The 16,001-nt window shown below is 30.2% G+C and overlaps 1 protein-coding gene across 3 annotated transcripts; it reads right to left on the bottom strand.

Annotated features, from left to right (window-relative positions):
* Positions 1-646: 646 nt before the first annotated feature.
* Positions 647-6,016, bottom strand: LOC101505418 (cationic amino acid transporter 3, mitochondrial-like). Of its 3 annotated transcripts, none has more exons than XM_012719814.3 (6): positions 5,835-6,016; positions 3,853-3,968; positions 3,683-3,758; positions 1,488-1,835; positions 1,078-1,215; positions 647-983 (listed from the first exon to the last, which is right to left on the bottom strand). In XM_012719814.3, the coding sequence occupies exons 1-4, from the start codon at positions 5,915-5,917 to the stop codon at positions 1,628-1,630; spliced, it is 483 nt and encodes a 160-aa protein (XP_012575268.1). In that variant the 5' UTR covers positions 5,918-6,016; the 3' UTR covers positions 647-983; positions 1,078-1,215; positions 1,488-1,627. The 3 variants fall into 3 exon arrangements, with proteins under 3 accessions (XP_012575268.1, XP_073221413.1, XP_012575269.1); XM_073365312.1 differs by having other exon boundaries at positions 1,078-1,212; XM_012719815.3 differs by having other exon boundaries at positions 3,853-3,965.
* Between the last annotated feature and the right edge of the window lie 9,985 nt (positions 6,017-16,001).

The raw sequence follows: 16,001 nt of genomic DNA, 5'->3' as shown, positions 1-16,001 counted from the left end.
ATATGAAGATATCAAATATGACATTTTGCATATAAGTAAATGAAAACACAAAATTCCCATGAACAAATAAAACTCAACAAAAACACAAATACATATTTCACCTAAATAACTATAAAATAATTAAGATAAACCATTTATTTGCCATTAGTGCAATTAAACCTTGTTAGATTGATTCTTATGTACTTGTTAGATCGATTTCTTGTCCGATCTAACATCAAGCGTTGTAATAAATAGTTAATTATTAAATCAGCTAAAATAATAGATGTAACAAGTCAAATTCAAAAATGATTTATTAGATCGGTTAAATTTAAACCAATATAACAAGTCAAATTCAAAAATGATTTATTAGATCGGTTAAATTTGAACCAATATAACAAGTCAAATTCAAAATTAATTTATTAGATCGATTAAATTTGAACCAATATAACAAGTCAAATTCAAAATTAATTTATTACATCGGTTAAATTTGAACCAATATAACAAGTCATATTCAAAATTATTTATTTTATCGATGAGCCAATCGATTTAAATAATTAATTTTTTAATTTTTTTTCTTCATAACTTTCACCCCTCACATATGCATCCTTAAAATTTTACATATTACCCTATTAATTAGAATTTCTCATTCAACCATAAAACACGGAACTTCATAGGAAACTTTACATTTAAAAATCAATGACAATGAATCATAATTTTTTTACAAAATCAAAGTTATAAAATTCAGAGCTGATAAATTGTCACATAACTAGTGAAGGTTTGACACTAAAGATGTCTTAGGGCATCAACCTAAAAGTTGTCTGATAAACATTGTCTCATCCAAAGTAAATGACATCAACTTGAAAGGTACCAAATACTGTTGCACTATTAAAAACAAATGAAGTCATATATAAGATGGAAAACACTACAATTAAGCAGCACCATTTCCCTTCTTCCTCTGTAACTTCTTCATGGAAAATTTTAGTTCCTTACCTTCGAGGATGTATCTACAGAAATAAAATAAAACAAAACCAGTGTAAACATTAAAACAAATATGAAGTTCAACCCAAAATATTCTGAAACAAGCAGAATTATGCATACCCATGAACCCTGCCACATTGACCTGGACGAGATGAAATACAGGCCAACAAACGACCACCACCAAACTGCTCTTCAATGTGGGAATCTAGCTGACGATCTTGAGAAAAAAGACATCCGATTTGAAAGAAAAGCCAACTACTGCACAGTAGAATGCACGAGAATTTAATCCACAAAATGATAAATTACAGTACCCTTAAAGGCAAACATGTTAGAATATGACTAGTGCTTACTTTCAATTTCAACATATTGTATACGATATATTTTCTTATATAAATATTTGAAAAGGCAGTCATTTCAAAACTAAATGAGATATCCAAAATAACAACACCTTCCACAATTATAAATGAAGCCATATACCATGGGACAATGTATATAAGTGTGTATAACAAGAAAGTTTCCAAAACTATCACCTCTGCAGAATCCTTCTTGGTTGCAGCTGATTTCTTTTTTCTACCAATTTCAACACCATAGTGATGTTTCTACCAATTTCAACACCATACTGCTTGAATGGTGCAGCATCAACCTAAACAATAGCACTCTTAACAAGAGTCTACGTTCGGACGAGCTCGTTATTTGAGGCATTGTAAACCATATCCTGAAGACGAGTCTTGCGAGTTATTGCTTCACTGTCCCATGAGAAGTTATCGGTATCCAATCTAATTTCTCTCCACTTCACATTACCCCCTCGAACACGAATCCTTTTGATTGTCTTGTTGCTTGATAATTTAGTGCTTGCTAGATGACGACCGAGCCCGTACCTATACAAAACCAGCACAAACATCATAAGCTTAAATAATAATTTACTGGGATAAGTACAACATCACAAGAAGAAAACCAACACATCAGAAAATATTTATCATCATAAAATTATGATCAATCAGTGCAAACAGAAAAATCACATTCATATTTCACATGAAAAAATAACAACTAGAAATCAGCATACTAATTTGTGTTCAACAACAGGCAAGATAGGATATCTATGTCAGTATTAACACCCTCAACAGCTCTGTTAATTTAGTTTATTTATTATAGAATAAATATCTTCTTCCCCTTAGTATACATCCTCTGTTAGTGATTTGATCGATATCCATCCTCAACAAAACAAAAAGACAAGCTTCATACCCCAAAATCTTAGAAATATAAAAAAATGATAATAATTTAAATAGAACAATTGAAACTATGGCATGAATAATTCAACAATTGCATAATAAGACTGACTCTAAGCAACCAAATCAGGTCAGATTGGTAAAAAAGAAAGACAAACTCATCCAGTTATCCAAGAAGCAGAATAAGAACAAACAATGAAACACATGCAACAAACAAATTTTGGTGCTAAAGGAATTTAATACGAATTACTTATTAATTAAGTTTACAAAACTATACTTGATTATAACTTTGATTATAACTTTGAAAAGTGTTTAACCCTTGGTAGCTGGAGTTTTTCACTTTGTCATACTTTTTACTAGGGAATAAGGGTCTACTACAAAACGTACTCTTTCTGTCACCTAGATTCTTGCTACATTATCTACTCATATTTTCTACTCTCTATATAACTAACTGCCCCAAACCATCATAATATATTAGTAGATAGCACAACAATAAATATTATCCAATAAAAGAAGTCATCAGAGACATGAACCAATGTCATCAAAGATAGTAGACTACTATTTTCATCTGCTAAACACTTGAAACAAACATTAAAAAAAAAAAGATCAAAATACACTCTTAACAATTTATTGAATTTTAGGAAAAGATGAAAGTGAAGCTCTTGTATGACATAACAGAGGGTCAAGGATCTTTCCACCTTTCATGACTTCATTCTCTTGACTGGATCTGTATTTGGATTTTCAAGGTGTAATTATTAGGGTTATTATAGCAATGTAGATAAGGTGTAATTATTAGGGTCATTCTCTTGTCCGTTGTATGGAAACAGAGGGTAAGTTAAGTAGTCATGCTTTGATATTTTTGTACAGTATTTTGTATAGGGACCTTAATGATTAATAGTTGTTTACATGCAATGAAAATGGTAGTCTTCTATCTTTGCTGCCATTGCTACATCTGCTAATATATTTTCGAGGTTTTATTAACAGAGACAATTTCACAAACACATAGCATGCAGGTTTAAAGGATGGTTGAAAATTGGGGTAACTACTATTATTCAAATTTCTCCATCACTTTCAACAATTTTTAGGCATCACCACTTTTGAAATTTCTCCATCACTTTTGTATTTAATAAGAGTTTAATTAACTATTACTACATAAAACGATTTAATACTCCCCTTCAATCACATCTCAGAACACAATCTAATCTTCTTGTTAAATGTTACATTGAATTTTTTTTAAAATATTACTAAAATAAAATTCAAAAGATTAATAATAAGAACAATTTAGAATTAAATAATTTTAGATTCCTAAGTAAGAAACAAGACATCTTCTGTTTAGAATTAAATAATTTAGAATTTTAGAATTAAATTCACTTTGACATCTTCTGTTGAAATTCCACACACCTTTAGCAACTTCTAAACAAATGAATCATATATTTAAGAAGCGAACTTGATTAACCATATGCATATTTAAAAGGTGAAAGATAAGTATTAATGCTTACCCGAGATTAATAAGTAGGTATGAATTGATGAGAATGCAAGTTGTAAGCAGCAGTGGCCCAAATGGGCATGTGAAACCTGAAAAATGATTAATGATAGAGTTATGAACAGATTCACACTAACACTATCCATAGAAACTTATCAAATATAAGGACATCATGGTAAGGCATACCTCCATAGTGACCAAATTTGTGCCTTGTATCATCTTGATCTGTACAGGTTAGGAAGACGAATCCAGACATGAGAGAAGTGCCTCTAACTCCACACACTGTGAAACGGATATAACTGCTAATAACATAAAATAATGCTGAAAAGAATTAGAACACTAACAGAAATTCTTAAATTACATGAAAAACACTAATAAAATGCATAAATTTATCATTGCATGTGCAACTTGAGAAAAAACTATGTGAATCAAGATTAGACTGACCTAAGAAAAGTTAAACATTAATGTGAAGACAAATGCCCCTAAGCATATGAATGTTATGGTCCACCCAACAACCCTTCTTCTGTTGCTTCCATTTATATATGCACCCAGAAAAACAAATGCTAGTTGGCAATATGGTTAAGTAATGCATAAAATTATATAAAGTAACTACTGAGTAAGGATAGCGATTATGGTTGAGTAAGGATAGTGATTAAGAAGAGATTCATCGTAAGCAACTTCACAATTCAAATTTCATTTGTCTTGGAATTATCTGTCACTAGTTGGTTGGTATAGCATCTTCTGACAACTTCTTTAGACAGTAAACCATCTTCATCCCTAACTAATTAGTGTTTGTTTTGATGTGACTTGGTAAATCATGCCATTTTGTTCAGGCTGAAAACTTTTGATCCATTATCTTTTTATAAAATTTAACTGCTGCAATTTTCATAGATTGTTTTTTTCTCTTAGATATTTGTTTAGTTACTAGAGAAAGCACTCATATAATCATGATTTTCTGTTATCCTGTGCCATCTTGCTACTGCTGTTGGCATTGTAACTTTTCAGTATATTATTGATTATGTTGAATTCAATTATGAAAATAACCAAACATGAATGTCGATGCTGACAGAGGGCTTGTAAATGACACATACAAGATGGACCTAATGCTTGTACATCCACCACATCAGATTGCTTTAGCTTGCATATACATTGCCAGTGTTCTCAGGGAAAAAGACACTACTGTTTGGTATGAAGAACTTCGTGTTGATATGAATGTGATGAGTATTGCACTAGTGTTAAATGTGTTTTTGGTCCCTACTCCCTATAAAATACACTACTATAAAGTTACACCACTGTTTGGTATGAAGAACTTGGTGTTGATATGAATGTGGTGAGTACTCCACTAGTGTTAAATATGTTTTTGGTCCATATTCCCTATAAAATACACTACTGTCAAGTTTAGTCTCTACAAACATTTTGTCAATCTTTAGTCCTCCATCTGGTGACTTTGGTAAGAATTTTCGTCTATATTTAGTCTCTGAATTCACCAAATAGTGGACTCAGCGTGGATAAAAACATTTGTAGGGATTAAACTTGACAAGAGGTTATTTTATGAGGATTAAAAACATAAAACATATTTAACTCATTCCACTATATTACTAAGCTTTGTTGATTCTTACTTAACAGTCTCTTAACTTTTCTTTCTCATTGTTATTTTTTTCTTATGAAACTTCTTGATAAATTTGACAATGATTATGAATTACAATTTAAAACTTGAATTGCTATAGCTTGCTATTGACAGTTGCAAAAGTTGGCCCTAGACAGGATAACTGGACAACATCATCAAATGAGTGAAGCATAATGGATTAAAAAGTCTACATGGTATGGCTTTTGCCTACTTCTTTTGTGGGTGAAATCGGTAAACAAGTTTCGCTAAATGAAAAAAATGAAGAATATTCACTGGTTTTTTACTATTGAAGAAATGAAGAATGCACCAGTAGTTTATAAATATTAGCCCCAACTTATGTCTAGTTTTTATAAATAATAGTAGCCAACTGTAACAGATAATTCCAAGACATCTAAAACTATACCAACCAACTTTATCTAAGAGTGAATCACAAAATTGATCTAAATAAAGATAATAAAACTAACTATGGAAACACCAAACATAATAGCAGAGCATGTCAACAAATCCATCTGCAGAATGCAACTTGAAAACTTGTGCTTACTTTAAATAGATGGAAAACGACATCAACAAAATCCCTAGCATGCCAAACGCAAGATTTCTCGTTCCCAGCATGCTCTTGGACATTCATCGTAGCCAAAAGTGTAACACAATCGAGAGAACAATAAAAATCTCGAAATCAAAATTACAAAACAAAGATTTAGCAAAAAAATAAAAGAAGAAATCACATACTGAGATGATTGGCGCAAATCTTAAGGGTTTTGGATTGCCTCATGAGAAGCCTAACTTTACTAGTAGCCTGATGTTTTAAGAACTTGACAGCACCAACACCTCTCTCCTTCCACTGATTTCCATCCTTGTCGAGACCGTAAATCTTCTATTTGCTACGATCAGTGAAAAACAACAATCAGTGTAAAACACTCAATACTCGATCAAAGCCATTACAACAAAACCATATAAAATTTCAAAGAAAATACAACAAATATATGAAGGTTCAGATCACAAATACCCAGATGACAAATAATAAAATACTAAACCATAAAATAGAAATACTCGATCAGAGCCGATATTACCTTGACTCCGTAATATATCTCAATTTTGTGTTATAAAACAAGATTTTCAAATGAATTGAGAGTAAATTCAGAAAAATAACATCACAGTGAACAAGCATTTGGCACATGTAAATATTTACATACACACATATTTACTCTTATATATCACTCTAAATGAACACAACTAACATGAAGTTCCATAAAATCCACCAAAATTAAAATAGCCACAAAAATTCAACCTAATAAAATTGAAGTCTAATAGGAGAACTTCAACCAGCAATTCAAATAGTTATTACATTAACAGAAAACCACACTATAGGGGGAAGAGGATCACTCATTGAAGTGATTCGAGTGCAGGGTTTAGTTTTGGAAGTTGCTCGGTAGCGGAAAGTGTGGTCTCTCTTTGTCGGAGCTCGACAGTGAAAATTTAACAGAGGTCTGGACGAATCGCTGGCGGTGGCGTCAAGATTGGAGTCGTCCTCCGTCATTGGAGCAATTATAAATTGTAGTCACGGCGAGGGAGAATTAGGGTGCGAGAAAAATGGATGAAAAGATTATTAACCCCTAAGATTTAGGGTGAGAGAAAAATGGATGAAGTTCATATGATTCGTGTTGAAGGATGAATGATGAGTTTGCATTGAGGGATTCATGTTGAAGGTTGAAGATGAAACGCTAAAGGGTTGAAGGATGAGGTAGTGCTAAAGGACAAAGGATGAAGCTCGCGCGCGCATAATGGTGAAGAATAGTTGCCGATCGTTTTTTCTAATTTTTTTTTTTTGTTTAATTTAGAGGATATTTTTTTGTTTAATTTAGAGGATTTTTTTTAATGCTTGTTAGAACGGTCTAACTATAACAGATTTAACAAAAATTGTGATGATAACAAATTTGATACTGTTTTTTTGTTTTTGTAGCTTTTTTTTTTTTCCTTTTGATATGTATATTAGAACTGTTCAATTAGAACTGATTTAACAAAGTTTACTATAATAACAAATTTACCACTATTTTGTTTTATTACATTAGATATATAACAACCGATCTAATATCAACGATGTAATAAGGTTAAAATGCACTAGTGTGCTCATCATTAACTGCTCAAAATGAAATACACATGAAATGAAACCTTACAATTTAAAGAATATAATTTAGCAACTCAAATTATCAATAAAACGTATCTCCAAATATACAATGTCAACAATGTATATATAAGATCAAAATGACTTAAATAACTTTCATGATAAAAATTTAAATTTAAAACATCCAACAAAAATATAATTATAGTTGAAGATAATTAGATTAAGAAGACTTCAAGAAATTGCTCACTATTACTACTCATTGCTTACATATAGAATTTATAAGATAAATATCTTGCTTGTAATTCATAGTAAAATTTGACATAAAACTAACTAGTATTACCAATATCATCTTGTGCAATTGTACAAGACAAAAACAAAAATAATAACAAAAGAAAATAGTATAAGTCTTTTTATTATTTCTTCTTGTAAAATATTATCTTAGAATTACATGTTTATGTTTGAATAGAAGTGAAACTTATCAATAATTTATATGAGTTACTATGCCATTATATTCATAAAAAAATGAAGCAAATAAAACCATAAAATGATAAATTAATTTCTTTAGAAATTAGTCAACTATATCATTTTTGTTTCTTTGTCATTTCTTCCCATGAAATAATGTTTCTATATAAAATTCTATAAATAAGTAAAGAGATAAATTATACTTAGTAAAATTAAATATCACCACAATTTATATGAGTTAATATACAATTATACTCATAACATGTGATTCATAAATATCACATAAGTTATACTTTCTACTACATAATTTACCAAAATCACAACAATGGTCATACATAAATAGTGTGAACCATTTATTTCTAGGAATAAATTTCAATTTATCATGTGACCCATCACTTTTTTTCGATAATTTCTCTATTGTTTAATGTTAAGTGACAATCAATCTTTCAAAATAATCTTGAAAGTTTTTCTCAATTTTGCTATATCAAGAGCATATTTGAGTGGAATAAGAATATATGTATTTTCTTTTATGTAGTTATTCAGAAACTCAACCACAAATCTTTATAAATAATAACCATAAAAAATTGCATATTTTACAATTCTACAAAGATATTTAATATTAAATTATTCAGTCTTTATGAACTATACCAAAATTTCCAACGATGACAAAAAAATGCATATTTTAAGCAATCATACAAGGATGTTTCAATATTAGTTCTTCAAGAAAAAATGATTGTTTGATCAATTCTTCACATATGCTTTAGTTTTAAATTTTAGGTTCTTCAGTTCTAGTACGCTAACTTATGTTAATCATAACAATAATTTTGTATAATTTTGATTTTACATAAAATGAATGAAAAAATTACACAAAATTGGTTAAATATAATTATAAAAATTAAACAAACATTTTAATGCGATTTATGTTCTTATCTAGTTACACTTTTTGTGAACAATGTGATATGCGGTATTATATCTTAATGTTGCAATGGCGTTGACGAAAAAATTCAGTTCCTTGATTTCTTTTGGATATTACTGCATGTCTTGAATAGTATAATGAGAAGAATAAAAGAAACCCACACCAAAAGACAAATATTCAAATAGATACTATTTTTTAAAATAATGTAATACATTTTACTAATATTTTACTCCAATTTTGTTCGATCAATTAAAATTTTAAAAAAATAATTAATTGAATTTTAGATCTTTGTCATCACATTTTATTGTATTAATTTTTTTTTTTAAGAAATTCAAAATCAAACTCATAAATCTAGTCCAATAATTGAGCTCCTATTCTCATTGATGCTTTAACAAAGTGTCCAATTTACATTATAAAAATATAATAATAAAAAAAAATAAAGTTTCCAATTTAAATTATAAAAATATAATAATAATATCAAATAAAGTGTCCAATTTACATTATAAAAATATAATAATAATAATAAAAAAATAACATTAAGTAACAAATAAATAAAAGTAATTTTTTTGGTAGAAAAAAAAGGGCTAAATGCCTACCTCTTCCATATTTTCAGCTTCCCTTTTTCCTTCATTATACAACTTCACCAAAGTTGTACTCCATCAAAATGTTGAAGTCCAATCTTTAACATACAATTCCATTAATTTTGTAAAACAATAAAAAAAATCAGAATTCAATTTATTTCATGAACACAAAGATATATCTTTATAGCTTACAAATTGATAACCAAAAATTAAATAGAGGGTGGGGTTTTTTTTTTTTGAAAGATGACACCAGAGAAAAGAATAATCTTAAGCTCCAAAATAATAATAATCTTTTTATAACATTCGATTGATCAAGATACACATCTTATCAGTCCTAATTTAAAACGCATGAGTTGTGATAACTCTGTGATCCTAAATATTTTCAACTAAATTCAACAAACAACCAAACATACTCATCCAAATCAATTTCTCAAACCAACGTCTTTTTCCATTATCAAATCAACAATAATTTTTAACCAAATTCCAATTTCTGCTACAAAACGTATTTATTTTAAAACAATTAACACATCCACATTTTTACCAAAGAATTATGTAGCTTTGATTTCTTGATCGCACTAGGAGATATGTAGGAGCAAGATCACACTTTTGTGAAATACAATAATAAAAATTTCTTTTTTTATTCTTCTTTTTTTAAACACAATGTTACTTCAAAATCACATTCATAAAAAGTAATTTATATTCCCATTTTATTAATAAGGATATAAATATATTTAAATTAACATTAAATTGACGCAATTAATTACATATAACTATTTTTTAATGGACGTTGTAGAGTGTTAATTCATTCCCTGCACATAATCGACTCCCGAACTCTAAACTAGGTTTAAAGAGTATTATTTTTTTGTTTGTTTTAAGAGTTTGTCAATGTTTTCTCTATTTTATATTAACTTTGATGGCGACTCCATTAAATTTCGAAAAATATTGAAAATTTTGTTACAATGCCATAAAAAAGATTGTTCATCTATATGACACTCTAAACCCAAATTAAAAATAAAAAGTAAAATGAACTAATTTTAAAAGAGATTTGCAGCAGACAAACATAGAGTATAAAAAAAAATCCTTTTAAATTGTAAGGCTCACGACGTCAAACTCACACCTACATAATACGGTTGCATAAAAAATTTTAATTAAAAATCTTTTAACATTGAATATAGCTGGGGTTTATTAATCAAATATTTCAGACATAAAAACATGTTCAAAACTTAGAGACAATCAATTTTTATCTCTGAATAAAAGATCGAATACAATACAATTGATCGATAGAGTTTACAAAACGAAAGTTAGTTCATAACTCAACAAATTACTCCCACCCAATATCACCTATAAGAGGATGGATCACCAACCTATAACCTGAAATAACTGCACTCTCGCAAGCGCCAAACATAAGCAACGTGGGGTGAGCTTCGAAAACATGTAATAGTATAAAGTAATTAAGAAGAACACGTAAAACAATAATTAAACACTATAACATATCAAGTAACAACTAACAATAATAATCAAGGTAAAATATTAATTCAATCCACAACGTCAAGTAAGTCAACATAAAAATCAAGTAATGTTATGCATGCTCTTACACTCTAGACTCCTCCTCTTCCTTTGGTACCATTCTAACTCTGAAGTACTTCGTTAGAAGGCTTGATACTATGCCATCATGCAAGTTTACAAACAATTCAAATTTTCCATATCCTCATAGATCCCCTCAACTCAACCCAAGATACATATAGACGATAATCGAGGTAAACGTGTATGGCGTGGTAACTCCCGGCATTTAGAGTACTACCTTCAAGTCACCTAGGAATTCCCCATCCGAATACCTCCAAGGTCTAACAATCTTGCCTTAAGGCTCTACAGCAGACCACCATGATCAGGCTCAATCCAGTTGTACTTCCCCGAAATCACTAGGCTTGTAAGGCCTTACCTATATGATGACAAGATAATTCCCACTTCAAACAAGTAACATCCAGATTCTCCGCTCGTTGGCCTAGGCTACTCACTCCATTAAGAGAACCATCATTGGCACATGTCGAATTCATCACTATTCATGATATTCATCAAAGTGGTGACATCATAAGTAAATAAGTAGATATCATAATTGCATATTTTCATAGTCATATATTACATTCAAAATTTATCATCATAATACACAAACTCCAATAATATAGGATTTTCACTCAAATATAATAATACTAAATCATTAACACACACGAGTTCAATTGAAATACAAATAATAACAATTCATCATATTTTATATTATATAACAATATCAATGTCGGATATAAACAAAACACATAATACGTCAAATACACAATTCTACATTAGTTTAACTACCACACGATCTTCAAAATCAAATCAAACAACATCCTATAAAAGTTTCTAACTCGTATTTTAACCTCGCCAAATTCAAGTTTTCTCATTAGTCAATTATTACTAAAAAATAGTCTTCAGCCGTACGTAGTGAGTCTCGAATGAATTATGGAAAATACAGTTTTCCCATTCATCTTATTTAATTTACACTCATGAATTCAAACTCACTCTCACCCCATACCTCAGTTTGACGCTTTTGTACGATAAAAGAATCCGAGCAATTTTCAGCTTCCATAACATGTCGACAACGCGCAACAAACGAGTCCAAAAGTGTCGACGAATTTGCAGAGTCAATGAAACATGGCTGATGATTTACGCGGAGCATAAAAATTAGTGTTACATACTTAATAAAAATATTAGGCAAAGAAACATATTCAAAATATCGTGAAATAGGTATTAGAAAATGTCTCACTAACTTGTTGAGCACCGACAGGGTCTGACATCAACTTCACCGAAACATGTAAATGAGTAGTGCTTCTTGAAGGTTTCGACGAGAGGAATCAAAAAATGCTATCAGTTTTCTAGGACGATGAACGTGTTGGCTGTAATTCGACAATACAACCGCGACAAGGGTGAAAATCCATTTTTTGAAGTATAACAGTTGGTGATTCCATGCATAGTTAATGGAAGAGGGTGTTTTGTGGAGTCCAAATGTGGTCTCCGTTTTCGTTGGTGATAGTCGTTGTGGCCGAAATTTTGATCAAAAGGTGTAGATGTGATTTTTGACGAAGAGGAATATGTCATTTTAATTTATGATTCAGTTTGGGAATGAAAGAGAAGATCAAAACGATCACAAATGTGGTATCGGTTTTGCACGACATCCACTATAGTGGTCATGGTCGAAGAGAGAAGATGGAGAGTAAATTGGGTATGGAGGTGGAGGCACGAAGAAGAAGATGATGTTCGGTTCTCCCTTTTTTCTTTTATTTTTGTTTTTATTATTATTATTATTATTATTATTATTATTATTATTATTATTATTATTATTATTTACACTTGCATATAGCTTGACCCCTAAAACACAATCTACTTCTTTCTTTTATTTATTTATTTTTTTAAATATAACCGATAATTACCAAAAATAATTTCTTTAATATTTTTGCTAACACAATTGCATTAATAAAACATTACTAATATTTCAAAACTAATATTTTATACAATAAATAATTAATCTTTTATAATATATTAATAACGAGCCTCAACAACTTATATTAATTAATAAATCACAATAAATATGCATAAAGCCACCATGCCATAGAAAATATATAAAAATAAAGGAAATCAATCATAGTGTTACTAACATCTCAAGATGATTATTTATCAAATGAATAACTAAATAGAAACTAGTTAGAAATAATTGAAATATAACTATGTGCGCACTTAACATCATTCAAACACACATAAAAATATCACATTTATTATGTACACGTAGGGGTGGGAATAGGCCAGGCCATGCCAGGCTTTGAAAGGTCTGAGCCTGACCTACGATCAAATTTTTAGGCCTAAGCCTTGCCTACGCTCTATCATAGGCTTTTTTTTCAGCCTGACCTGGTCTGGAAGCTTATTTAAAAGCCTATTTAAAATATTTTTTTAAAAATATGAAACAAACATTCTTTAAACCCTAAAAAATAATTTTTTGTGTCAAATAATAGATTTTTTTTCTAAAACAAACACACTCGTTATTACCTCTTAAACAAATATGGAACGACTACTGAGTGATTGACTAATTGAACGACTAACGAATATGGAATGACTACCAAATATAGAATCGCTATAAAATATGGAACAACTATTGAATATGGAATGCTCACTGAGTGATTGCCTAATTGACAGAATTTAAAATTGGAAATAATAATATATAATAATAATAAAATATATATAGGCTGGCATGTCAAGCCTAATAGGCTTTTTTATAAGTCTGAGTCTGACCTATTTAAATAAATAGGCTTTAAAAACATTCTGACCCTAACCTTTTTATTAAATAGGCAAGGTCATGCAAGACCATAAGTAGGCCAGGCCATAGGCCCCTGACAAACGGCCTAGCTTATTCTCATCCCTATGAACACGCATATAAACTTCAAATAATCTTAAATCTTATTATTTAAAATATTACAATAAAATACAATTATTTTTTAAAAAATAATATAATATTTGTTATTTATATCACGTGTTTAGTTTAATATGTACAACATTAGTGTTGGACTTAGGTCCCATTAATCCTAATTTTGACATAATTAACAAACATACAATGTTCATACATTATGTGATAAATCTAACATTTTAACTGAGTAAGATTTCAGGAACAACAATTCAACCCTACATACTTGAGACAATTGCTTGGAACTCAAGAAATCAACAAAAGCTGGAAAATCTACTGAGCAAATCGATTAGGCAATCGATTCTGTAAAAGGGTTGTATGAAAGTGTGTAGTATGTGATTACACAATCGATTAGGCAATCGACTGGAACAATCATTGATAAAAATTGTGCAAGTCAGAGGCAAGCCGTTTAGCACCCTAATCGATTGGTACATCGATTGTTTAATCACAAAGACTAAAACTGATTAGATACATCGATTGACAAATCGATTGCGCAAGTCACAGGGCCAAGCCATTTAATACGCTAATCGATTGGCAAATCGACTTCGTAAATAAAATTTTATAAGGAACATGGTCTGTGACAAACACAATCGATTGGACAATCCATTGTGAAAAATTCCTTTGAAACAAGTTTGGTATCAATCGATTAGGCAATCGATTGAACTAAACAAACTGGTAACATTATTTTTCAGGAACATAACACTTAATCGATTGGCACATTGATTTACTTGAAATAAGCTAAATCCCTGTTTTAAACCCAATCGATTGGCAAATCGATTGACACAATAAAATTGAGTTATAGGGAACACTCAATATATGGCCAAATCGTTTATGTGTATTAATGAATCGATTATGTGACTTAATGAATCGACTGGGTAATCGATTGTTTTGATCTCGTTGTTGGAACAAAACATCTTAAATCGATTATGCAATCGAGTCAACTATTAACTACACATAATTTTCTGAAAAGCTTTTTTAAAATAATCGATTAGGTAATCGATTAGTTTATGTAGTTTCAAGATTCAAGAAAAACAAGACTTGCGATAATCGATTGGCTAATCGATTGAGGCAGTTTTTATTACAATAATGAATCGATTGGGAAATCGATTTATATGTTGTTTTTCAGAAACTATATAAAGGATTTTCAATCACTTTCTCTAAGAACTTTTGATAACATTTGAATAACCTTTGATATTGCTTTTTCAGACCTAGAATCAACGATTATTCATAATCAATAAAGAGCTGAAAAATACTTCTTGAGAGAAAAAGAGAATGATCTCACAAACACTCAAATGGACAAACAACTTCTTGTGTGAGATTCATTGCAAGTGATTGAGACCAAATTTTGTATATCTTTTATATTTTCTGTAACAAACACTCTGTAAAGAAAGAACTGATCAAAATCCAGTAGTGAAACTGGTAGCTATCTTCATTGTTGAGAGGGCTCATCAAGAAGAAGCTTCACTGTGATCTTGGAAGAGTTTGTAGAGAAACTCTGGGATGCAGTGGTTGCCAAATAGAATAGAGAGAGAGTTTTAAGATTGATAGGCCGGGAGGGCTGGAACATCTGTAAAACACTCTAAAAGATTCTATTGAAAAAGGCCGAAATCGTTTAGTTTCGGGACTGGACGTAGGTCGTCTAATAGACGGCTGAACCAGTATAAAATTCGTGGTGCACTTCTCTCTATCCCTTACTCTTTATTATCATTGTATGATTGTATGATTAATCTTGATTGCATGATTGTATCTTGATTAATTTGTAGAACAATTACTATATGTGCTGAACTAGTAATTGGTCAATACATGTAAGTGTGAACCTTCGCTTAGAATCAATTCCTTGGGACCGTGGTTGATCATTAGTTTAATAAAAGTGTTCTTTTGTTAAATTGATTATCAATCTTGTTGAATTTTTTGAAAGACTGTTATACACGTTTTTAAACAATAAAGGTCATATTAAACAACAATTGGCATCCAAAGCCTACCTTCTTTAGAGTAACTCTCATAGAAGTACATGGCCTCAGTTGAATTTCTAGGAGAAGGTGCTTCCGTTGCAAGGCCCCCTGCCTTCAATGGAGCCGCATACATGTATTGGAAACATAGGATGTTAATATTTCTAGAAGCTAGTGGTATTGATATTCTAGATG

The sequence above is a fragment of the Cicer arietinum genome, chromosome 2, assembly GCF_000331145.2.
Source record: "Cicer arietinum cultivar CDC Frontier isolate Library 1 chromosome 2, Cicar.CDCFrontier_v2.0, whole genome shotgun sequence".
Lineage (NCBI taxonomy): Eukaryota > Viridiplantae > Streptophyta > Magnoliopsida > Fabales > Fabaceae > Cicer > Cicer arietinum.
Note: the sequence above shows the minus strand (reverse complement) of the source record. Positions and strands in the feature narration are given on the sequence as shown.

What these genes read in the sequence shown, in the direction of transcription:
- LOC101505418 (XM_012719814.3), bottom strand. Translation starts at nt 5,917, where the DNA reads ATGTCCAAGAGCATGCTGGGAACGAGAAATCTTGCGTTTGGCATGCTA. An exon ending in TCGTTTTCCATCTATTTAAA is followed by an intron (nt 3,969 to 5,834) that starts GTAAGCACAAGT and finishes TTATGTTATTAG; the next exon opens with CAGTTATATCCGTTTCACAG. An exon ending in CAAATTTGGTCACTATGGAG is followed by an intron (nt 3,759 to 3,852) that starts GTATGCCTTACC and finishes ATCATTTTTCAG; the next exon opens with GTTTCACATGCCCATTTGGG.